The 25,327-nt window shown below is 37.0% G+C and overlaps 1 protein-coding gene across 4 annotated transcripts in view; it reads left to right on the forward strand.

Moving 5' to 3' along the window:
* The window catches only part of SRBD1 (S1 RNA binding domain 1), a 226,146-nt gene that overhangs the window by 168,336 nt on the left and 32,483 nt on the right, over positions 1 to 25,327 (forward strand). For all 4 annotated transcript variants that reach the window (XM_081253501.1, XM_081253502.1, XM_081253504.1 and 1 more), the window contains exons 17-18: positions 21,783 to 21,889; positions 22,970 to 23,146. In XM_081253501.1, the coding sequence (XP_081109627.1) occupies positions 21,783 to 21,889; positions 22,970 to 23,146 (284 nt within the window). The remainder of the gene's footprint in view (positions 1 to 21,782; positions 21,890 to 22,969; positions 23,147 to 25,327) is intronic.

The following is a 25,327-nucleotide window of genomic DNA, read 5'->3' on the forward strand; positions in this document are numbered from 1 at the left end:
TCTTCTCCTCATCTCTAAGCTGCTGTTAAACCCTTCCAGTAAATTTTTCATTTCAGATACTATATTGTCAGATCTGGAATTTCCATTTGTTATTTATTATAGCTTCCATTTCTCTGCTGCTATTTTTTTTCCCATCTATTCATTTATGACCTTGTTTTCCTTTAAGTGCTTTAAAGTTCTTGTCTGCTATTTTCAACATCTGGGTTATCCTACATTGGTTCCTATTCACTGACTGTTCTTCACTTTCACTCTGTTATGGGTCATATTTGTCTGCTTCTTTCTGTGCCTAGTTTTTTTTTTATTATATGGTGGACATTGTGGATGTTATGTTCTTGGGAGTGCAAGTTTTGTCTTCTTTTAGAGTGCTGAATTTTGTTCTGGCAATCAGTTAATTTATTATCAGATCAGATTGAATCTTGCAAGGATTATTATGTCATCTTAAATAAACTTTAAACTTTTTTTAAGAACGGTCTTTAGGTTTACAACAAAATTGAGTGGAAAGACAGAGTTTCCATTACCCCTCATCCCCACATATGCACAGTCTCCCCCACTATCAGCATCCCACACTGGAGTGATACATTTGTTACATTCAGTGAACCTATATTGACACATCATTATCACCCGAAGTTCATAGTTATATTAAGGTTTATTCTTGGTGTTGTACAGTCTATGGATTTTGACAAATGTATAATGATATGGATCCACCATTATAGTATCATACAGAACAGTTTTACTACCCTAAAGATACTCTGAGCTATGCTAATCCCTTCCTCCCTCCTCTCTGACCCCAGGCAACCACTGATCTTTTTATTGTCTGCATAGTTTTGCCTTTTCCAGAATGTCACAGAGTTGGAATCATACAGTACACAGCCTTTTTAGATTGGCTTCTTTTGATATAGTAATAATATTATTTAAGGTTCCTCTATGTCTTTCCATGGCTTGAAAGCACATTTCTTTTTAGTATTGAATAATATTCCATTGTCTGGTTGTACCACAGTTATTTATTCATTCGCCTGCCGAAGAACATCTTGGTTGCTCCTAAGTTTCGGCAATTATGAATAAAGCTGCTTTTACCTTCTGCAAAAGATTGTAGAGAATTGGTATGATTTTTTTCCTTAAATGTTTGGTAAAGTATACCAGTGAACCAGTCTGGAAAGGATTGTTTTATAGAGTTTGTTAGGGTGGGTGTAGAGTAGCCCTTACTCTAGGACTAGAGTAGCCCCACTTCTAAGCTCTGGCCTTTCTGAGGTATCAACAGAGTATCTGGGTGATCAGTGAGGTCTCCCCACTGTGACTGGTAGAACATCCTATGTCTCCCAGCTCTGCAATCACAGGAATCTCTGTATAGCCTCAAACCTCCAGACAGCTGTTTTTTGCCTGGTTTGTAGAGTCTTGTCCTGGTGCCCTGGGTATATGTAGCTTAGTATTTAGCTAGATACATTAGGGGCCTCATACAGATTTCTGGAGTTCTGCTTTTCCAAGCTCCATTCCCTCTGGTATACTACTCTTAAAATTTCAGTCACTTCAGCAATCTTGAACTCCAGTCTCTGCTTCCCCAGCTCAGTAAAACTGTGATCTGCTTCTGCCACCTCCCTGTGCCACAGTCTATAAAGTCTATTCAGAAAGAGATTGTGGGCAATTGTGGAGGCTCAACTTATGTAGTTCCCCTCTCTCTAGAATCATAGTCCTGCACTGCCCGTTGTCTAACATCTAAAATTAGTCACCAAATATATTTCAACCAGTTTTATAGTTGTTCATGGTGGGAAAAGTACTCTGGTACCAATTACACCGTCATAGCTAAAAGTAGAAGTCTTGTTTGTTTTTTGCAAATAGGTCTTTGACCAGATATCAAGGTGCACATTTGTAGGCCAAGGCTTCATAATGCCAGCGCATAAAAACTGCTGAAGTTTTGTGCTGAATGGAGATTCCAGAGGTTATACAGTGTCCTGGAAATCCAGAGCGGGGAGACCTCACTGAACAACTGTGGGGACTCCTTTGAGACCCAGAAGATCTATGCCTTAGGAGTGAAGCTACTCTAGCCCCAGAGTCAGGGTGGAAGGTTCATTTTTTAAAAAATAGCTTCCATTTGTCTTCTGCAGAACAGAGAAGACAGTCATTGTCATAGGGATCTTTCTGTCAAGTTAGCCCGAATAAATTGATTTACATTAAATGGTATAAGTTAATGCCAACTGGGTGCCTAAATACTGACTTAGCAATAAAGGATTCTTCAGCATACCCTTCATCTGCTTTATCAGAGGAGGAGGATTTACAAGGAGAACCTCTTCCTATGTTGTTTTTACCTGTTATGACCACTGGCCGTACTTTAATCTATGTTTCCAGATCTTTCAGAAAAGTACCTCCAGTGCTGAAATGCCCTTTGCCATCTTAATCCCAGAGCCCCATAGGCACAATGAGCTGTTCATTGTACCTATAGTTTATTCATTTAAAAAACAAAAATGTTCTCCTAGTGTTAAAAGAATTTTTTAAAACACTGTGCTTATGAAGAAATATTTTTAAAGTCTTTTTCCAGACTTTTTTCAAGAATGTTTGTCTGTTACATGTAAATATGTATGATCCAGTAGAGTTAGGACACATAGGTTTTTAGAAAGATACTATTATGAGGAAAATACGGAACTTTGTTTAATATTCCCTCCCCTAAACATACGTGATTTTTACTTTTAGAAAATAGTGTTAAATACAGTATTTCTATGGTACTGAATGTTGTCTTAACCTTTAAAGGGACTATATAATGACCTCATATGCTGGATTTGAAGATTTGGAGGAGGAGCTACTCTTAAGAATACATATTCTGTTTTCTCAAATGTTTTCCATTCTTCTGTCAGTCCTGTTTTTCATGGGTCATTCAACCCACACACCTCTGGGTGACTCTTAAACTGTCACATGTCAATCAAAGAAAAGTAGATGTAAGATGAGGAAATAAACTTCTCTTATTTGAAATTGGCTAGACTTTTCCTGTAAAGCTTTTTTTGCATCTTCAGTTTCCAACTGCATTTTATATTTTGGCAATAGTAAGAAGGGATAGGAAGGGACATGAGTGAGTGATAATTGCTAAAGAAAATACTCAAGAATAATGCATCAGAAAACCACTTGGGAATAAACCTAAAATTTATATGGAGTATGCAAAGTGAAATTTTGTTGCTATAGTCCGTAGACAATGTTTCATCTGGAAGGATTTTTAAAACTAATTGTGAGATAATATTAGTGCTTAGGACCAAAAAAAAAGAGCAGTTTGGATCAGCAATTCTTTAGAAGTTTGTGGTAGAACAATAATAATAATGTGGATTCTGACCTCAAAAAAGCTGACTAGCATAAATGACTGCTTATATTCCTTTTTAAAAATCTCATAAATTTTAGGTAAAAATCTAATTGCCCAAATAATGTTTCCTTGAATTCGAACAGTCTGTTTATAAAATTCAAATAACTTGCCCCGAAATTCAGAGTTAGGTTACTTTTAAAAAATGGAACAATTCATCTTTCCTGGCATCAAGTCTTTGACAGTTAGCACAATCAGTCCTGGGGTCCTCTTGCCTCTTATACTCATGACTGCCAGTAGAATGATGTGTCACAGCCCAGCTTTCAGCAAATGTAAACTGAGCTTCTTGAAGACATGAAATTCATATGCTTTTTCCTGTACTTTCAACACCGAGCACAACTAGCACAGTGTCTGGTACATAATAGTTGCTTAGAAAATGTTTTTAGAATGACAAAATCAACGCCACTACTTTAATGTCAGAAACATTATTATGAGGACAATATGGAACTTTGTTCAGTATTCCCTGCCCTAAACATATATGATTTTTACTTTTAGAAAATACTACTAACTCTTTAGTGCTCCTAAGCAAAAAGTTGGAGAAGAATGTAGGCAAAATCCAGGATTATAGATGACAGCAGAAATTTTTCTTACATGAGTCTAGATGCTAGAGGACTTAAAAAGTATTTCAACTCAGTATGTTGTTATCTTGGATCTTTTTTCTTATAGGGCATTTTGGTAAAATAGCTGTTCTGCCTTAAGTTTTTTAATGACTTCATAATAGTTCATGTTGTGGTTGTTCCATAATTTATTTGTACCAGTACCTTCTGGATGAATTGTTAGATTATACACACACACACACACCCCTTTGCACATTTGTCTTGCTATTTCCTTAGAATAAATTCTTACATATGAAGATGCATGAAATCATACACATACATCTTATAATTCTTTTGAGGATTAAATTAGGTAATATTATAGAAGACTTATAACAGTGCCTGACAGTAAAATCTCAAGGGCTTTGGTAGTATGGTTATTGTTAGTTGTTTTTGTTGCTTTAGTCTTCCCACTGGACTTCAAGCCCCTAAATAAAATGACTGCTTCAGTTAGAAAAACATCAGAGATCCCAACTGCGAGTGGCTTGAATGATAAGGAAATGTATTATTCTTTAGTAAGCAATAAGGAAATTTCATTACTAGAAGGTCAGAGGAGGGGTGAGTCCAGAACTTGTCAATACAGGATTTCAGGAAAGAAGAACCAAAGTCTTTCCATGTGTGCCACCTGCCATACTCATTGAGTCAGCTTTGTCCTCAAGCTGGTCCCAGTCACATAATATAATGCTTACTTTGGCTGCAGGAGTCGTACTTGAATGAAAAGAAGAAAAGACCAGCTCTTCATAAGGGTCTATATTTACGAGAGTGAAGTCTCTTTCTGAAGGCCCCATCAGATTTACCCTCACGTTTCATTTCCCTAATTGAATAAATGGAATGGGACCACTATGATTGGCTTCTACCATTATTTTTCATACCTTTTGATCATGATGTACAGTAGGAAATACATTTTATACCATGATCAAGATACTCATCACACATATGTTTGTGTATATGTACGTCTCTCTATACAAACATAATTCACAATAAAAGCGTCTCAATATAATACTTATCCTTACTACCTATGATAAACTTAAACACTATTTTATTTATATTTAAATATAAGGTTTTTAAACCCTCAAATACAAACATTTGGAAAGACTTAATATATAGTATAAGCTATTCATGAATTTGTTCCAGTCCAGAACACATGAGGAGAGTAAGAGTATATGGTACACTACTGAGCCTATTCTAAATTTTGACTGAGTCAAGATAAATACTTTTTCATACAAATAGATAATTGTGAGTAGTAAAATAATCTTAATAATAATTGATACATGCAAGAATCATTAGTGAATTATACACTCAAGGGAGACAGGACACACAAATGCATGAAAACCAGGAGTTGGGGATCATTGGGAAGCATCTTGGAAGCTGCCTAGCACAGAGTATAAAAAGATACAACTAAATGCAATGTGTAACCCTGGATTGAATTCTGGACTGGGAAGAAAATGATGTTAAGTAGAATTGGGACAGTTGATGAAATTTGAGTATGGCCTATGCATTAGATAATATTACATTTATGATAACTTACCTTATTTTATTTATCATACAGTGGTATGTAATACAATGTCCTTGTTACTGGGAAGTACACACTGACGTATTTATTTGAAGGAAGGCTATAAGGAAATGCTTTATACTACTATTGCAGGTTTTTTTTTAATCATTTTTAAAATCAACTTTGTTCATAGGCAGAACACTCTATGCCATAAATCACAGCAAGATCCTTTTTGACCCACCTCCTAGAGAAATGGAAATAAAAACAAAGATAAACAAATGGGACCTAATGAAACTTAAAGCTTCCGCACAGCAAAGGAAACGATAAACAAGACGAAAAGACAACCCTCAGAATGGGAGAAAATATTTGCAAACGAAGCAACTGACAAAGGATTAATCTCCAAAATGCACAAACAGCTCATGCAGCTCACTGTCAAAAAAATATTACTCAGCCATAAAAAGGAACGAAATTGAGTTATTTGTAGAGAGGTGGATGGACCTACAGTCTGTCATACAGAGTGAAGTAAGTCAGGAAGAGAAAAACAAATACCATATGCTAACGCATATATATGGAATATAAAAAAACAGTACTGATGAACCTAGTGGCAAGGCAGGAATAAAGACGCAGACGTAGAGAAGAGACTTGAGGGCATGCGGGGAAAGGGGAAGCTGGGACAAAGTGAGAGAGTAGCAATGACAAATATACACTACCAAATGTGAAATGGATGGCTAGTGGGAAGCTGCTGCATAGCACAGGGAGATCAGCTCGGTGCTCTGTGATGACCTAGAGGGGTGGGACAGGGAAGGTAGGAGGGAGGCTCAAGAGGGAGGGGATGTGGGGATGTATGTATATATGTAGCTGATTCACTTTGTTGTACAGCAGAAAATAACACAACATTGTAAAGCAATTATACTCCAATAAAAATATAAAAAATAATCAAGTTTGCTTGTTTGTTTTTTCCTATTTAAAATGTGGTTCAAATCAAATCAAAGATTGCTGATGGAGTCAACATTTCCTCTCAATTTTGTTGCTATTAATACTTCTAAATCTAGTGGTTGAGCTTGCTTTATTATTATTTTTTCCTTCAAAGTTTAAAAGATTGACTTTAAAGACAACTTGTACTAACTCAGTTTAAATATTACAGTTGCTGATAATTTGAAAAAAGTTATACTCAATAACTTCCTTTCTGAAAAATACACTGAAAGTTTTTAACTAAACCTGATTTAAAGAAAGCATTTTGCCAATAGATGATAAACTTCTCAAACTTTTTTTAAATTAATTTTTATTGGAGTATAGTGCTTTACAATGGTGTGTTTGTTTCTGCTGTATAACAGAGTGAATCAGCTATACCTATACATTTATCCCCATATCCCCTCCCTCTTGTGTCCCTATACCACCCCCCTAGGTGGTCACAAAGCACTGAGCTGGTCTCCCTGTGCTGTGCAGCTGCTTCCCACTAGCTATCTATTTTACATTTGGTAGTGTATATATGTCAGTGCTACTCTCTCACTTCATCCCAACTTACCCTTCCCCCTCCCCGTGTCCTCAAGTCCATTCTCTACTTCTGCGTCTTTATTCCTGTCCTGCCCCTAGGTTCTTCAGAATCATTTTTTTTTTTAAGATTCCATATATATGTGTTAGCATGAAGTACTTGTTTTTCTCTTTCTGACTTACTTCACTCTGTATGATAGACTCTCGGTCTATCCACCTCACTACAAATAACTCAATTTCATTTCTTTTTATGGCTGAGTAATATTCCATTTTATATATGTGCCTCATCTTCCTTATCCATTCATCTGTCGATGGACACTTAGGTTGCTTCCATGTCCTGACTATTGTAAATAGAGCTGCAGTGAACAATGTGGTACATGTCTCTTTTTTAATTGTAGTTTTCTCAGGGTATATGCCAAGTAGTGGGATTGCTGGGTCATGTGGTAGTTCTATTTTTAGTTTTTCAAGGAACCTCCATACTGTTCTCCATATTAGCTGTATCAATTTACATCCCCACCAGCAGTGTAGGAGGGTACTCTTTTCTCCACACCCTCTCCAGCATTTATTTTTGTAGATTTTTTTGATGATGGCCATTCTGAACCAGTGTGAGGTGATAACTCATTGTAGTTTTGATTTGCATTTCTCTAATGATTAGTGATGTTGAGCATCCTTTCGTGTGTTTTGTGACAATCTGTATATCTTCTTTGGAGAAATGTTTATTTAGGTCTTCAGCCCATTTTTGAATTGGGTTGTTTGTTTTTTTGATATTGAGATGCATGAGCTGTTTGTATATTTTGGAGATTAATCCTTTGTCAGTTGCTTCATTTGCAAATACTTTCTCCCATTCTGAGGGTTGTCTTTTCGTCTTGTTTATGGTTTCCTGTGCTGTGCAAAAACTTTTAAGTTTCATTAGGTCCCATTTGTTTATTGTTGTTTTTATTTCCATTTCTCTACAAGGTGGATCAAAAAGGATCTTGCTGTGATTTATGTCATAGAGTGTTCTGCCTGTGTTTTCCTGTAAGAGTTTTAGAGTGTTTGGCCTTACATTTAGTTCTTTAATCCATTTGGAGTTTATTTTTGTGTATAGTGTTAGGTAGTGTTCTAATTTCATTCTTTAACATGTAGCTGTCCAGTTTTCCCAGCACCACTTATTGAAGAGGCTGTCTTTTCTCCATTGTATACTTTTGCCTCTTTTATCAAAGATAACATGACCATATGTGCATAGGTTTATCTCTGGGCTTTCTATCCTGTTCCATTGATCTGTATTTCTGTTTTTGTGCTAGTACCATACTGTCTTGATTACTGTAGCTTTGTAGTATAGTCTAAGGTCACGGAACCTGATTCCTCCAGGAATCTTTTGTGTTTCCATACAAATTGTGAGATTTTTTTTGTTCTAGTTCTGTGAAAAATGGTAGTTTGATAAGGATTGCTTTGAATCTGTAGATTGCTTTGGGTAGTATAATCATTTTCACAATGTTGATTCTTCTAATCCAAGAACATGGTATATCTCTCCATCTGTTTGTATCATCTTTAATTTCTTTCATCAGTATCTTATAGTTTTCTGCATACAGGTCTTTTGTCTCCTTAGGTAGGTTTATTCCTAGGTATTTTATTCTTTTTCTTGCAATGGTAAATGGGAGTGTTTCCATAACTCCTCTTTCAGATTTTTCATCATTAGTTTATAGGAATGCAAGAGGTTTCTGTGCATTAATTTTGTATCCTACTTTACTAAATTCATTGATTAGCTCTAGTAGTTGTCTGGTAGCATCTTTAGGATTCTCTATGTATAGTATCATGTCATCTGCAAACAGTGACAGTTTTACTTCTTCTTTTCCGATTTGGATTCCTTTTCTTTTTCTTCTCTGATTGCCATGGCTAAAACTTCCAAAACTATGTTGAATAATAGTGGTGAGAGTGGGCAACCTTGTCTTGTTCCTGACCTTAGAGGAAATGGTTTCAGTTTTTCACCATTGAGAATGATGTTGGCTGTGGGTTTGTCCTATATGGCCTTTATTATGTTGAGGGAGGTTCCCTCTATGCCTACTTTCTGGAGAGTTTTTATTACAAATGGGTGTTGAATTTTGTCCAAAGCTTTTTCTGCATCTATTGAGATGATCATATGGTTTTTATCCTTCCATTTGTTAATATTGTGTATCACATTGATTGATTTACACATATTGAAGAATCCTTGCATTCCTGGGATAAACCCCACTTGATCATGGTGTATGATCCTTTTAATGTGCTGTTGGATTCTGTTTGCTAGTATTTTGTTGAGGATTTTTGCATCTATGTTCATCAGTGATCTTGGCCTATAGTTTTCTTTTTTTGTGACATATTTGTCTGGTTTTGTTGTCAGGGTGATGGTGGCCTCGTAGAATGAGTTTGAGAGTGTTTTTCCCTCTTTCATATTGTGGAAGAGTTTGAGAAAGATAGGTATTAGCTCTTCTCTAAATGTTTGATAGAATTCGCCCATGAAGCCATCTGGTCCTGGGCTTTTGTTTGTTGGAAGATTTTTTTTTTTTTTTTTTTTGCTGTACGCGGGCCTCTCACTGTTGTGGCCTCTCCCGTTGTGGAGCACAGGCTCCGGACGCGCAGGCTCAGCAGCCATGGCTCAGGGGCCCAGCCGCTCTGCGGCATGTGGGATCTTCCCGGACCGGGGCACGAACCCATGTCCCCTGCATCGGCAGGCGGACTCTCAACCACTGCGCCCCCAGGGAAGCCCTGTTGGAAGATTTTTAACCACAGTTTCAATATCAGTGCTTGTGATTGGTCTGTTTATATTTTCTATTTCTTCTGGGTTCAGTCTTGGAAGATTGTGCTTTTCTAAGTATGTGTCCATTTCTTCCAGGTTGTCCATTTTATTGGCATATAGTTGCTTGTAGTAATCTCTCATGATCCTTTGTATTTCTGCAGTGTCAGTTGTAACTTCTTTTTCATTTCTAATTCTGTTGTTTTGAGTCTTCTCCCTTTTTTTTTCTTGATGAGTCTGGCTAATGGCTTATCAATTTTGATTATGTTCTCAAAGAACCAGCTTTTAGTTTTATTGATCTTTGCTATTGTTTCCTTCATTTCTTCTTTATTTATTTCTGATCTGATCTTTATGATTTCTTTCCTTCTGCTAACTTTGGGGTTTTTTTTTTCTTCTTTCTCTAATTGCTTTAGGTGTATGGTTAGGTTGTTTATTTGAGGTTTTTCTTGTTACTTGAGGTAGGATTGTATTGCTATAAACTTCCCTCTTAGAACTGCTTTTGCTGCATCCCATAGGTTTTGGGTCATCGTGTTTTTATTGTCATTTGCTTCTAGGTATTTATTGATTTTCACTTTGATTTCTTCATTGATTTCTTGGTTATTTAGTAGCATATGGTTTAGCTTCCATATGTTTGTATTTTTTACAGTTTTTTTCCTGTAATTGATATCTAGTCTCATAGCGTTGTGGTTGGAAAAGATACTTGATATGATTTCAACTTCCTTAAGTTTACCAAGGCCTGATTTGTGACCCAAGATATGATCTATCCTGGAGAATGTTCCATGAGCACTTGAGAAGGAAGTGTATTTTGTTGTTTTTGGATGGAATGTCCTATAAATATCAATTAAGTCCATCTTGTTTAATGTATCATTTAAAGCTTGTATTTCCTTACTTATTTTCATTTTGGGTGATCTGTCCATTGGTGAAACTGGGGTGTTGATGTCCCTTACTATGATTGTGTTACTGTCAATTTCCCTTTTTATGGCTGTAAGCATTTGCCTTATGTACTGAGGTGCTCCTATGTTGGGTGCATAAATATTTACAATTGTTATATCTTCTTCTTGGATTGATCCCTTGATCATTATGTAGTGTCCTTCTTTGTCTCTTGTAACAGTCTTTATTTTAAAGCAATTTTGTCTGATGGGAGAATTGCTATTCCAGCTTTCTTTTCATTTCCATTTGCATGGAATATCTTTCTCCATCCCCTCACTTTCACTCTGTATGTGCCCCTAGGTCTGAAGTGGGTCTCTTGTAGACAGCATATATACGGGTCTTGTTATTGTATCCATTCAGCCAGTCTGTGTCTTTTGGTTGGAGCATTTAATCCATTTACATTGAAGGTAATTATTGATATGTATGTTCCTATTACCATTTTCTTAATTGTTTTGGGTTTGTTTTTGTAGGTCTTTTCCTTTTCTTGTATTTCCGGCCTAGAGAAGTTCCTTTAGAATTTGTTTTAAAGCTGCTTTGGTGGTGCTGAATTCTCTCAGCTTTTGCTTGTCTGTAAAGGTTTTAATTTCTCTTTTGAATCTGAATGAGATCCTTGCTGGGTAGAGTAATCTTGGTTGTAGGTTTTTCCCTTTCATCAATTTAAATATGTTCTGCCACTCCTTTCTCGCTTGTAGAGTTTCTGCGGAAAGATCAGCTGTTAACCTTATAGGGATTCCTTTGTATGTTATTTGTTGCTTTTCCCTTGCTGCTTTTTTTTTATATATACAGCAAGTTCTTATTAGTTATCCATTTTATACCTATTAGTGTATGTATGTCACTGTATGGGACTCTTTATGCTTCCTGGACTTGATTTACTATTTCCTTTCCCATGTTAGGGAAGTTTTCAACTATAATCTCTTCAAATATTTTCTCACTCCCTTTTTTTTTCTCTTCTTCTTCTGGGACTCCTATAATATGAATGTTGGTGCGTTTAATGTTGTCCCAGAGGTCTCTGATACTGTCCTCAATTCTTTTCATTCTTTTTTCTTTATTCTGCTCTGTGGTAGTTTTTTCCACTGTTTTATCTTCCAGGTCACTTATCCATTCTTCTGCCTCAGTTATTCTGCTATTGATTCCTTCTAGAGAATTTTTAATTTCATTTATTGTGTTATTCATCATTGTTTGTTTGACCTTTAGCTCTTCTAGGTCCTTGATAAATGTTACTTGTATTTTCTCCATTCTGTTTCCAAGATTTTGGATCATCTTTACTATAGCTACTCAGAATTCTTTTTCAGGTAGACTGCCTATTTCCTCTTCATTTGTTTGGTCTGGTGGGTTTTTACCTTGCTCCTTCATCTGCTGCGTATTTCTCTGTCTTCTCATTTTGCTTAGCTTACTGTGTTTAGGGTCTCCTTTTTGCAGGCTGCAGCTTCGTAGTTCCTGTTGTTTTTGGTGTCTGCCCTCAGTTGGTAAGGTTGGTTCAGTGGGTTGTGTAGGCTTCCTCGTGGAGAGGACTGGTGCCTGTGTTCTCGTGGACAAGACTGGATCTTGTCTTTCTGGTGGGCAGGATCACGTCCAGTGGTATGTTTTGGGGTGTCTGTGAACTTATTATGATTTTAGGCAGCCTCTCTGCTAATGGATGCGGTTATGTTCCTGTTTGCTAGTTGTTTGGCATGGTGCACTCAGCAGTGGAGCTTTCTGTTCATTGACTGCACCTGACTCTTAGTGTTGAGATGGAGATTTCTGGGAGACCTCTTGCCAATTGATATTACCTGGGGCTGGGAGGTCTCTGGTGGACCTGTGTCCTGAACTTGGCTCTCGCACCTCAGAGGCTCAGGCCTGACACCCAGCCGGAGCACCAAGACCCTGTCAGCCACACAGCTCAGAATAAAAGGGAGAAAATAAGAAAGAAGAAATAAATTAATTAATTAAAATTATTAAAATAAAGAATTTTTAATATATTATTAAAATAAAAAGAAAAAAGGAGAAGAGAGCAACCAAACCAGTAAACAAATCCACCAATGATAACAAGCGCCAAAAACTAAACTAAGGTAAACATAAAAATTAGAAACTAGTCAGTCGCATACAGCAAATCCCAAGTCTGTAGTTGCTCCCAAAGTCCACTGCCTCAATTTTGGGATGATTCGTTTTCTATTCAGGTATTCCACAGATGCAGGGTACATCAGGTTGATTGTGGAGATTTAATCTACTGCTCCTGAGGCTATACGGAGAAATTTCCCTTTCTCTTCTTTGTTGGCACAGCTTCTGGGGTTCAGCTTTGGATTCGGCCCTGCCTCTGCATGTAGGTTGCCCTCTGGCGTCCGTTCTTTGCCCAGACAGGAGGGGGTTAAAGGAGCGGCTGACTGGGGGCTCTGGCTCCCTCAGGCCCAGGGAAAGGAGGGGTACGGAATGCTGGGTGAGCCGGCGGCGGCAGAGGCCAGTGTGACATTGCAACAGCCTGGGGTGTGCCGTGTGTTCTCCCGGAGAAGTTGTCCCTCGATCACAGGACCCTGGCAGTGGCGGGATGAACAGCCTTCCGCGAGGGGAGGTATGGATAGTGACCTGTGCTTGTACACAGGATTCTTGGTGGCTGTAGCAGCAGCGTTAGAGTTTCACGCCCTTCTCTGGTGTCCGCGCTGCTAGCCGCAGCTTGTGCCCATCTCTGAAGCTGTTTAGGCGATGCTCTGAATCTCCTCTCCTCGCACACCCTGAAGCAATATTCTCTTGCTTCTTAAGCAGTTCCAGAGTTTTTCTCGGACTCCCTCCCAGCTAGCTGTGGTGCACTAGCCTCCCCCTCCCTTCAGGCTCTGTTCACGCAGCCAACCCCAGTCCTCTCCCTGAGGTCTGATCTCCAAAGCCGGAGCCTCAGCTCCCAGTCCCCACCCAATCTGGCGGGTGAGCAGACAAGCCTCTCAGGCTGGTGAGTGCTGGTCGGCACTGATCCTCTGTGCGGGAATCTCTCCGCTTTGCCCTCTGCACCCCTGTTGCTGCGCTCTCCTCCGTGGCTCCGAAGCTTCCCCCCGCCACTCCCTGTCTCTGCCAGTGAGGGGGCTTCCTGGTGTGTGGAAACTTTCCCTCCTTCATAGCTCCCTCCCAGAGGTAAAGGTCCCATCCCTGTTCTTTTGTCTGTTTTTTTCTTTTTTCTTTTGCCCTACCCAGCTACATGGGGAGTTTCTTGCCTTTGGGGAAGTCTGAGGTCTTCTGCCAGCATTCAGTAGGTGTTCTGTAGGAGTTGTTCCACATGTAGATGTATTTTTGATGCATATGTGGGGAGGAAGGTGATCTCCACGTCTTACTCCTCCGCCATCTTGAAGGTCCTCCCTAGTTATCTATTTTATAAATAGTATCAATAGTATGTGTGTGTCAATCCTAATCTCCCAGTTTCTCCCACCCACCCCCCTTTCCCCATTGGTATCCATACATTTGTTCTCTAAATCTGTTTCTCCCACCCACCCCCCTTTCCCCATTGGTATCCATACATTTGTTCTCTACATCTGTTTCTCCCTTTCTGCTTTGCAAATAAGATCATCTATACCATTTTTCTAGATTCCACATATATGCGTTCATACATACGATATTTGTTGTTTTCTTCCTGACTTACTTTTTAAAATACTTTGCTTTATAACTCTGTAAAGTTACTCTTTAACCTCTCTATCAATCCGTGGTCAAAGGGGCCATCATTTATCAAAAGATCAAATGAGACATCAGTGAACAAAACACATGTTCCTGGCCAGTTTATATATTCTTCTCACATGATAGTCTCAGTTGGCTGCATTTTTTTATTGCACTGTTCACTCCATGTTAAGGATATGTGCAACAGGCTTGATGTGGTCTATTCTATTTCTTTATTGATTTTTTTAATGCTGCATGGCAAGCCACCAAATTAACTTTATGACCCACTAATTGGTCACAAGCCTCAGTTTGAAAACCATTGGTTTTAACCGGTCATTATCATCTGCTGGAAATAGGGCCAGCTTCCCTAAAGCATATGGCCTTACAGAGGTTGAGTGGATGCATGAAACACAATCAGGCTTCTGTTTGGAAGGAGGAAAAGGGGGTTGGAGACTAGAGGTAGGATAGGCAACCAAGATTGTCTGCTATAGGGACTGCTACTCATTTAGATATCCTAAGCATCTGATGTGTTTGGAAGTATGTGGAGTTGTTTGCATTTATTCTAGCGACCCCTAAATATTACTCTTAGTTTTTCCTATTTGGTTAAAGTTATGTCTCTTTCCTCAAATATTTTTTCTTGTTACTTTCATTGTACTTGCCTCTATATTGTCACCCATCTTCTACCCTCTCATTTTGTAAAGTCCCCTTTTCATTTTGCTGATCCTCATCTGCTTAGACACAGAAAAGGCTATCCAGCTTCTTAAAAGCTGTGGCTCCTAAATAATCAGATTCTTAGTGAGGTCTTGGGTTTTACTTTATGATATTTTTCATGATTATATTTGCTTATTAAATTTTTATAATTGTGTCTATATTTTTAAGCTGTGGTCTGAGTAGTTACCAGCTAGGTTATCTCTGAAAAACAAAAACAGTCTGGCAGATCAAAAACTTCAGCTGTTATTAAATGATAATAGTGTAATCACAGTACCTAGAGAGTTTATTTACTATATTGTCTTCCTAAGAGTTTAAGGTTATCAAACCTATCCTTGATTCCTTAAGACATATGGAGAGGAGAAGAATGCTGAACTACAGTTTCATGTCTGGGAACATTAACGGGCGATCTTTAATTTTAGAATTGTGAATAACATCAACTCTTTTGAACCATTCACTGTGGTAATCTGGCTTCAATTAACCAACAAATAGTTATTCAGATACTGCAATTCTAAGATGCATATTTTCTCACATTTTAACACTCTGATAGTAGGATGCATCTTCCAATTAATGATGTCCTCTGGTTGCTGTTGGCCTTGTGGCAAATCATGGTGTAGCATCTGTGTGAATTTGATTGTGAATCCTGGAGACATGGCTGAACTGCAGACTCTTCACTGTTCTAGTCAGTAAACTATTGAACAATGAAACATTTAAGGACCTTTAAGGAAAAGTAGGAGTTTTGTTGCTGTCTAAAATCTTTTATGTTGAGATTAAGGTAGGACTACAGAATGAGCATCTGACAGCTTGAAAGAAAATCTCAGAAACTATAGAGTATTACTCTTTTAAGAAATGCTGCATTATCTAGGTGCTCAGTAGCATAAAAGATAAAATGGGTGGAAGAATTTGGACATCTATGACTCTGACTTTAAAAAGTGATACAGAAAAGTTGAATGTTTAATGTGAAGAAATTTTAGGAATACCTTCATCAGATTAAATTGCTTATATTTTCCTTTTTGTCTATGCATGATGTATGTTTTAAAACTTTCTAAATAAGTCTAAAAGAGTTCTTTTAATTTTTATAAAACAAAAATTCTGAGTAACAAGAAAGCATTGTGTCATGGTTTAATTGGTAGTATATCTTCTTTCTTAGTGGTATATAAAATAATGGTGCTTCTTATAAACAATAGTATCTTCAGTTTCATGAAATATGAGAGTTTGGTTTACTGTCAGATTTACTGAGTATTCGTGTTCTGCTTCCTATTATAATTCACTCTTTCCTCTTAAGAACAACTAAGGGACAGAATACATATGCAAGTGAAGATAAGACTACAAGGCAGTGCATGAATGATAGTGACCAGTATGGCTCAAAGTGTGCTCCCAGAACCAACAGCAACAACATTACTGGGGAGCTTCTTAGAATGCAAATTCTCAGGCCCCACCTCAGACCTACTGAATCAAAGACTCTGGATGTGGGGCGCAGCAACCTGTGTTTTAACAAACCCTGCAGGTGATTTTTATGGCAAGCTAAAGTTGGAGAACCCCTGCTCTGAGAGAATTTCACAAAAGGGAAAAATACTGGTGCTGTTATATTTGAGTCAAGTGTATGAGTAATTTAGAGAGTAAGAACAGATTCCTTAAGTTCAGCTCAGTTACATTGGCTAACAGTGTGTCTAAAAGAAATGAAGAAATTTACTTTGCTGTGTCTCAGCCTGCTACCAGTAGTATAGGCAAAGGGACTAGTCCAAGAACTGCATGTTCTTTACCTTTTTTTTTTTTTGCAGTGTAACATAACTTTGGGGGGTTTTTTTTGAATTTTTGAATTTTATTTTATTTATTTTTTTATACAGCAGGTCCTTATTAGTCATCAGTTTTATACACATCAGTGTATACATGTTAATCCCAATCTCCCTATTCATCACACCACCACCCCCACCCCCTGTGTCGCTTTTCCCCCTTGGTGTCCATACATTTGTTCTCTACATCTGTGTCTCAACTTCTGCCCTGCAAACCAGTTCATCTGTACCATTTTTCCACATATATGCATTAATATACCATCTTTGTTTTTCTCTTGCTGACTTACTTCACTCTGTATGACAGTCTCTAGATCCATCCACGTCTCAACAAATGACCCACTTTTGTTCTTTTTATGGCTGAGTAATATTCCATTGTATATATGCACTACATCTTCTTTATCCATTCGTCTGTCGGCAGGCATTTAGGTTGCTTTCATGACCTGGCTATTGTAAACAGTGCTGCAATGAACATTGGGGTACATGTTTCCTTTTGAATTATGTTTTTCTCAAGGTATATGCCCAGTAGTGGGATTGCTGGGTCATATGGTAATTCTATTTTTAGTTTTCTAAGGAACCTCCATACTGTTCTCCATAGTGGCTGTATCAATTTACATTCCCATCAACAGTGCAAGAGGGTTCCCTTTTCTCCACACCCTCTCCAGCATTTGTTGTTTGTAGATTTTCTGATGATGCCCATTCTAACTGGTGTGAGGTGATACCTCATTGTAGTTTTGATTTGCATTTCTCTAATAATTAATGATGTTGAGCAGCTTTTCATGTGCTTCTTGGCCATCTGTACATCTTCTTTGGAGAAATGTCTATTTAGGTCTTCTGCCCATTTTTGGATTGGGTGTGTTTCTTTAATATTGAGCTGCATGAGCTGTTTATATATTTTGGAGATTAATCCTTTGTCCGTTGATTCGTTTGCAAATATTTTCTCCCATTCTGAGGGTTGTCCTTTCGTCTTGTGTATGGTTTCCTTTGCTGTGCAAAAGCTTTGAAGTTTTATTAGGTCCCATTTGTTTATTTTTGTTTTTATTTCCATTACTCTAGGAGGTGGATCAAAAAAGATCTTGCTGTGATTCATGTCAAAGGGTGTTCTTCCTATGTTTTCCTCTAAGAGTTTTATAGTGTCCGGTCTTACATTTAGGTCTCGAATCCATTTTGAGTTTATTTTTGTGTATGGTGTTAGGGAATGTTCTAATTACATTCTTTTACATGTAGCTATCCAGTTTTCCCAGCACCACTTATTGAAGAGACTGTCTTTTCTCCATTGTATATCCTTGCCTCCTTTGTCATAGATTAGTTGACCATAGGTGCGTGGGTTTATCTCTGGGCTTTCTATCTTGTTCCATTGATCTGTGTTTCTGTTTTTGTGCCAGTACCATATTGTCTTGATTACTGTAGCTTTGAGGTATAGTCTGAAGTCAGGGAGTCTGATTCCTCCTGCTCCGTTTTTTTCCCTCAAGACTGCTTTGGCTATTCGGGGTCTTTTGTGTCTCCATACAAATTGTAAGATTTTTTTGTTCTAGTTCCATAAAAAATGCCATTGGTAATTTGATGGGGATTGCATTGAATCTGTAGATTGCTTTGGGTCGTATAGTCATTTTCACAATATTGCTTCTTCCAATCCAAGAACATGGTATATCTGTCCATCTGTTGGTATCATCTTTAATTTCTTTCATCAGTGTCTTATAGTTTTCTACATACAGGTCTTTTGTCTCCCTAGGTAGGTTTATTCCTAGGTATTTTATTCTTTCTGTTGCAGTGGTAAATGGGAGTGTTTCCTTAATTTCTCTTTCAGATTTTTCATCATTAGTGTATAGGAATGCAAGAGATTTCTGTGCATTAATTTTGTGTCCTGCAACTTTGCCAGATTCATTGATTAGCTCTAGTAGTTTTCTGGTGGCATCTTTAGGATTCTCTATGTATAGTATCATGTCATCTACAAACAGTGATAGTTTTACTTCTTCTTTTCCGAATTGTTTTCCTTTTATTTCTTTTTCTTCTTGGATTGCCATGGCTAGGACTTCCAAAACTATGTTGAATAATATTGGTGAGGGTGGACATCCTTGTCTTGTTCCTGATCTTAGAGGAAATGCTTTCAGTTTTTCACCATTGAGAATGATGTTTGCTGTGGGTTTGTCATATATGGCCTTTATTATGTTGAGGTAGGTTCCCTGTATGCCCACTTTCTGGAGAGTTTTTATCACAAATGGGTGTTGAATTTTGTCAAAAGCTTTTTCTGCATCTATTGAGATGACCATATGGTTATTCTTCTTCAGTTTGTTAATATGGTGTATCACATTGATTGATTTGCGTATATTGAAGAATCCTTGCATTCCTGGGATAAATCCCACTTGATAATGGTGTATGATCCTTTTATTGTGCTGTTGGATTCTGTTTGCTAGTATTTTGTTGAGGATTTTTGCATCTATATCCTTCATCAGTGATATTGGTCTGTAATTTTCTTTTTTTGTGGTATCTTTGTCTGGTTTTGGTATCAGGGTGATGGTGGCCTCATAGAATGAGTTTGGGAGTGTTCCTTCCTCTGCAGTTTTTTGGAAGAGTTTGAGAAGGATGGGTGTTAGCTGTTCTCTAAATGTTTGATAGAATCCATCTGTGAAGCCATCTGGTCCTGGACTTTTGTTTGTTGGAAGAGTTTTAATCACAGTTTCAATTTCATTACTTGTGATTGGTCTGTTCATATTTTCTGTTTCTTCCTGGTTCAGTCTTGGAAGGTTATACCTTTCTAAGAATTTGTCCATTTCTTCCAGGTTCTCCATTTTATTGGCATAGAGTTTGTTGTAGTAGTCTTAGGATGCTTTGTATTTCTGCGGTGTCTGTTGTAACTTCTCCTTTTTCATTTCTAATTTTATTGATTTGAGTCCTCTCCTTCTTTTCCTTGATGAGTCTGGCTAATGGTTTATCAATTTTGTTTATCTTCTCAAAGAACCAGCTTTTAGTTTTATTGATCTTTGCTATTGTTTTCTTTGTTTCTATTTCATTTATTTCTGATCTGATCTTTATGATTTCTTTCCTTCTGCTAACTTTGGGTTTTGTTTGTTCTTCTTTCTCTAGTTCCTTTAGGTGTAAGTTTAGATTGTTTATTTGAGATTTTTCTTGTTTCTTGAGGTAGGCTTGTAGAGCTATAAACTTCCCTCTTAGAACTGCTTTTGCTGCATCCCATAGGTTTTGGATCATCATGTTTTCATTGTCATTTGTCTCTAGATATTTTTTGATTTCCTCTTTGATTTCTTCAGTGATCTCTTGGTTATTTAGTAACGTATTGTTTAGCCTCCATGTGTTTGTGTTTTTTACATTTTGTTCCCTTTAATTGATTTCTAATCTCATAGCATTGTGGTCAGAAAAGATGCTTGATATGATTTCAGTTTTCTTAAATTTACTGAGGCTTGATTTGTCACCCAAGATGTGATCTATCTTGGAGAATGTTCCGTGCACACTTGAGAAGAGAGTGTAATCTGCTGTTTTGGGATGAAATGTCCTATAAATATCAATTAAATCTATCTAGTCTTTTGTGTCATTTACAGCTTTTGTTTCCTTATTTGTTTTCATTTTGATGATCTGTCCATTGGTGTAAGCGAGGTGCTGAAGTCCCCCACTATTATTGTGTTACTGTCAATTTCCTCTTTTATAGCTGTTACCAGTTGCCTTATGTATTGAGGTGCTCCTATGTTGAGTGCAAAAATATTTACAATTGTTATATCTTCTTCTTGGATTGATCCCTTGATCATTATGTAGTGTCCTTCCTTGTCTCTTGTAACATTCTTTATTTTAAAGTCTATTTTATCTGTTATGAGTATTGCTACTCCAGCTTTCTTTTGATTTCCATTTGCATGGAATATCTTTTTCCATCCCCTCACTTTCAGTCTGTATGTGTCCCTAGATCTGAAGTGGGTCTCTTGTAGACAGCATATAGATGGGTCTTGTTTTTGTATCCATTCAGCAAGCCTGTGTCTTTTGGTTGGAGCATTTAATCCATTCATGTTTAAGGTGATTATCAATATGTATGTTCCTATGACCATTTTCTTAATTGTTTTGGGTTTCGTTTCATAGGTCCTTTTCTTCTCTTGTGTTTCCCACTTAGAGAAGTTCCTTTAGCATTTGTTGTAGAGCTGGTTTGGTGGTGCTGAATTCTTTTAGCTTTTGCTTGTCTGTGAAGCTTTTGGTTTCTCCCTCGAATCTGAATGAGATCCTTGCTGGCTAGAGTAATCTTGGTTGTAGGTTCTTCCCTTTCATCACTTTAAGTATATCATGCCACTCCCTTCTGGCTTGTAAAATTTTTGCTGAGAAATCAGCTGTTAACCTTACGGGAGTTCCCTTGTATGTTATTTGTCATTTTTCCCTTGCTGCTTTCAATAATTTTTCCTTGTCTTTAATTTTTGCCAATTTGATTACTATGTGTCTCAGTGTGTTTCTCCTTGGTTTTATCCTGTATGGGACTCTCTGTGCTTCCTGGACTTAGGTGGCTCTTTCCTTTCCCACGTTAGGAAACTTTTCAACTATAATCTCTTCACATATTTTCTCTGGTTCTTTCTCTCTCTCTTCTCCTTCTGGGACCCCTATAATGCAAATGTTGTTGCGTTTAATGTTGTCCCAATGGTGTCTTAGGCTGTCTTCATTTCTTTTCCTTCTTTTTTGTTTATTCTCTTCCGCAGCAGTGAACTCCTGCATTCTGTCTTCCAGGTCACTTATCCGTTCTGCCTCAGTTATTCTGCTATTGATTCCTTCTCGTGTAGTTTTCATTTCAGTTATTGCATTGTTCATCTCTGTTTGTTTGTTCTTTAATTCTTCTAGGTCTTTGTTAAACATTTCTTGCATCTTCTCGATCTTTGCCTCCGTTCTTTTTCCAAGGTCTGAATCATCTTCACTGTCATTATTCTGAATTCTTTTTTTTGGAAGGTTGCCTATCTCCACTTCATTTAGTTGTTTTTCTGGGGTTTTATCTTGTTCCTTCATCTGGTACATAGCCCTCTGCCTTTTCATCTTGTCTGTCTTTTTTTGAATGTGTTTTTTTGCATGTTCTTTACTTTTGATTCATATTTGATCTTTGTCTTTTCAGCACGATGTGTCTCAGACTCTACTCAAGGCCACACTGGATAGTGTTGTAGAAGAATGTGTCAGCTTTGTGGGAGTGGATATTAACATCTGTTCAGAAGTTTTGTTAAGGTGAGACAAGAAGTCTGTGGCTGAAGATCACAGAATCTTGAGTTTTACTTGCTATCCAGTTCAAACTCAGCTAGAGCAAGGGGACACGTGTATAAAGTTGTCAAGTGTAGAAAATCTATGAGTTCATACATTGCTTTAGGTAATCAGTCAGAACGGAAGGCATCATTTAAGAAAGGAATTATAACAATTCATGTTATTTTTAATCCTGGAAATCTAACATGAAGAACATATGGTTGACTATCGAGTGTATTAATGTCGCTAATAGAATTTAAATTAGGTTAACATGGAAAAGAGCTGTTTCCCACCACAGGAGAGTAGATATTTTTCACTAGTTCAGTCTCTTGCTTACATCTGTCAAAGCTGGCAGTCACCAAAAGATAAATCCTGAGGGTTCAAGGTATAGTTACCATATTTTTACCTTGATTCCACAAGTCACATCTCAAAATCTTCATTGTACTGTAATCATGTCTTATATGTTCTTTTTTTCCCCCCTGTGGCTGTAGAAGAGCTGCTTTTTTGTTCCTACTCTTGCATTTATTATACAACTCTGCTGATGCAGCATGAAATTCTGGACCTGTGGAAAAAATCTGGATCTTCCTGCTTTGAAATTGGAATAGCAGAAGATATCCCTTGCATTATTAGGTGTTGCTTTTCTACCACAGTGACAAACATTCCATAATGCCATATATGGAATTCTGTAATAAAATTAAGATTCTCTAATTAACACCAAGCCAACTATGTAATGATAGAGTTTTTATATCATGAATAAGTACCTTTCTATAGTTCAAGTCTTTACTAATGAGAACAGGCTGATCAAAAAAATAGAATAGTACAATGCAGCTGTAGCTATTGTAACTTCTACTGCTAACTCACTTTGTAAGCTAACCAGGAATAGGCAGAATTATTACTTGATTCAGAAACACAAGGAATGTGAATAGTGTAGAGACATATGACAAGATGTAATTGTAGTTTTTATGATGCAAATGTTTTATATCCTTGTCTTTTCAGATGAGATGTTTTCTTTCAGTACTCTTAGAACAGTTACATTGGCCACATTACTCATTTTGTTTATTTTTTTAGGCATATTGCTGGACTCAATGCCAACCGAGCCAAAAATATTATTGAATGGCGCGAGAAAAATGGGCCATTCATCAACCGAGAACAGCTGAAGAAAGTGAAAGGGCTAGGTCCAAAATCTTTCCAACAGTGTGCTGGTTTCATCAGAGTCAACCAGGATTATATTCGAACATTTTGCAGGTCATTATTGAAGTGTACACTGTCTGTTCTATTATCAACCTCCTCTCTTTCTGTTACCCATCCTTCTCACTGGCATAAATCAAATCCTAGCTGTCTATTTGTTCATTTCTTCATTCAATATGTGTCAACTGTCTAATCTTTGCTAGGCACTGGGAATACAGCAGTGAGCAAATCAACAAATTCCCTGGGCTCATGAAGTTAAATTTTAATGTATGAGACAGATAGTAAATAAACTAGTAAAAATAAATAGTTTCAGATGTAATAAGTATTATAAAAATTAAAACAAAGCAATATGATACTGCCTTTGGGGAGCAATAAACTGCTTTATATGAGTTATTCATTGAAAAGTTATTTGAGCCAAGTTTTGAATGAAATGAAGGAGCCAGTCACACAGGGATCAGAAGGAGGGCATTCCAGGCAGAGCATACAGTACATGTGCAACATCCTAAGGCAGGACCCACTTTGGTGTATTCAGGAAATGAAATTAAGGCCAGTGTGATTGGAGCACCACAAGTAGGAAGGACTGGTATGAGATGAGGTAACAAAGAGGGACTTTTCAATGACCACTTCATACTGACAACTTTTACCCTAAGCATAGTTGGGTTTCCCCGCTCCTTCCTCACTGAAAACTGGCTAAAGCATTAATTATCAGATGTGTCGATTAAGAGCTAAATCCTTGCTTTCTAATCCTGGTAGCACAAATGCAAAGAAATTTGATAAGCTTCTTAGCATTTTGTAATCATGAAAGAATGGCTTTTATGTATTTGCTTCTTTGGGACTACCTGATTCATTCATGTGTATTTTTTTCTTTTGACAAAGTTGTAATAATAATTTTTTTTTCCTGGAAAAGACTAAGGAAAAACCAGCCCCACTGGATAGTAGAATATATTATAAAGCCATAGTAATTAAGCAGCTTGGTTTTGATGTAGAAACAGGTAGAACAGAATAGAGTCTGAAATATATCAAGCCCAGAGGGAATTTAGTTTATGATAGAGGTGATATTTCAAATAGTTGGAAAAATTGATTAATTATCCAGTAAGTGACATTATGACAACTGGAATTTTGTATGTGTGGGAGAAGCTACAGTCCTACCCCATACCTTATACCCAAATAAATTCCAGATGGATCATACAATTAAATGGAAAAAGTAAAACTGTAAAAGTACCAGAAAAAAACATGGATAAATTTTGCAGACCGCTGGAGTAGTGGAAGTTCTTTCTAAGTAAACCACCAAACCCAAAAGCAAAAGAAATGGAGTTTCTTACTTTATGTTTTTTGAACACTTGGTTAGAAAATTCAAACAGTATAAAAAAGAATAAAATGAAAAGGGCACCTCAACTTGTCACTTCAAAATAGTTTCTTATATATTGCTTCCTGAAAATAAATTTATGTAAATTAATAACATATTTGTTGTTTTTAAATGCATACAGAAGGAATCATGCTATACCACTATTTGAAACTTGTTTTATTAGTTTCAGTAATATATCTTGGATCTCTTTCCAAATATTACATATTGATTTATATATTTATTTATATCATTATATATAAATTATCATTTATATATAATGCCTGCACAGTATTTAATTTATAGATGGACTATAATTTAATCTAATCAGTGCCCTGTTGATGAACATTTGGGTTGTTTTAAAGCCTTAAATTTTTTCAACTGGTAATGAAGGACTTGAAGATTCATGACTATTATATCTCCTTGATAGGTCATACTGTTATTCAGAATGACTCTTGCTATCTCACTGAATGTTTTTTACTTTGAAGTCTGTTTTGTTTGCTGGCATTGTTGCTATATCTACCTTTTCAGAATATGCTTGGTATTTTTTATTTTCAAACTTTCTATGACATTCAACTTTTTATGACTCTTATAAACAAATAGATTTTCTAGGTTTGCTCAGTCTTATTAATACATTCACATTTATTATATTTATTGATGTGTTTGGACTTGATCTTCCATCTTATTATATATTTTCTCTTCATGCCTTCTGATTCTTTTCCTTTCATTGCTGTTCATTGGATTTATCAGTTAACACATTTTCTCCCTGTTTCTCTTCTTGTCTTCCTTACTCATCTTTATCTCCTCTTAGCGATTTCAACTTGTATATCTTACTTTTATTCTTCTGGTGACTATCTTTAAATTTGATTTGGATTGGTCTCTGGAGTTAATAGGTT

This window comes from Mesoplodon bidens (genome assembly GCF_964165515.1).
Source record: "Mesoplodon bidens genome assembly, chromosome: 14".
Taxonomy (NCBI): Eukaryota; Metazoa; Chordata; class Mammalia; order Artiodactyla; family Ziphiidae; genus Mesoplodon; species Mesoplodon bidens.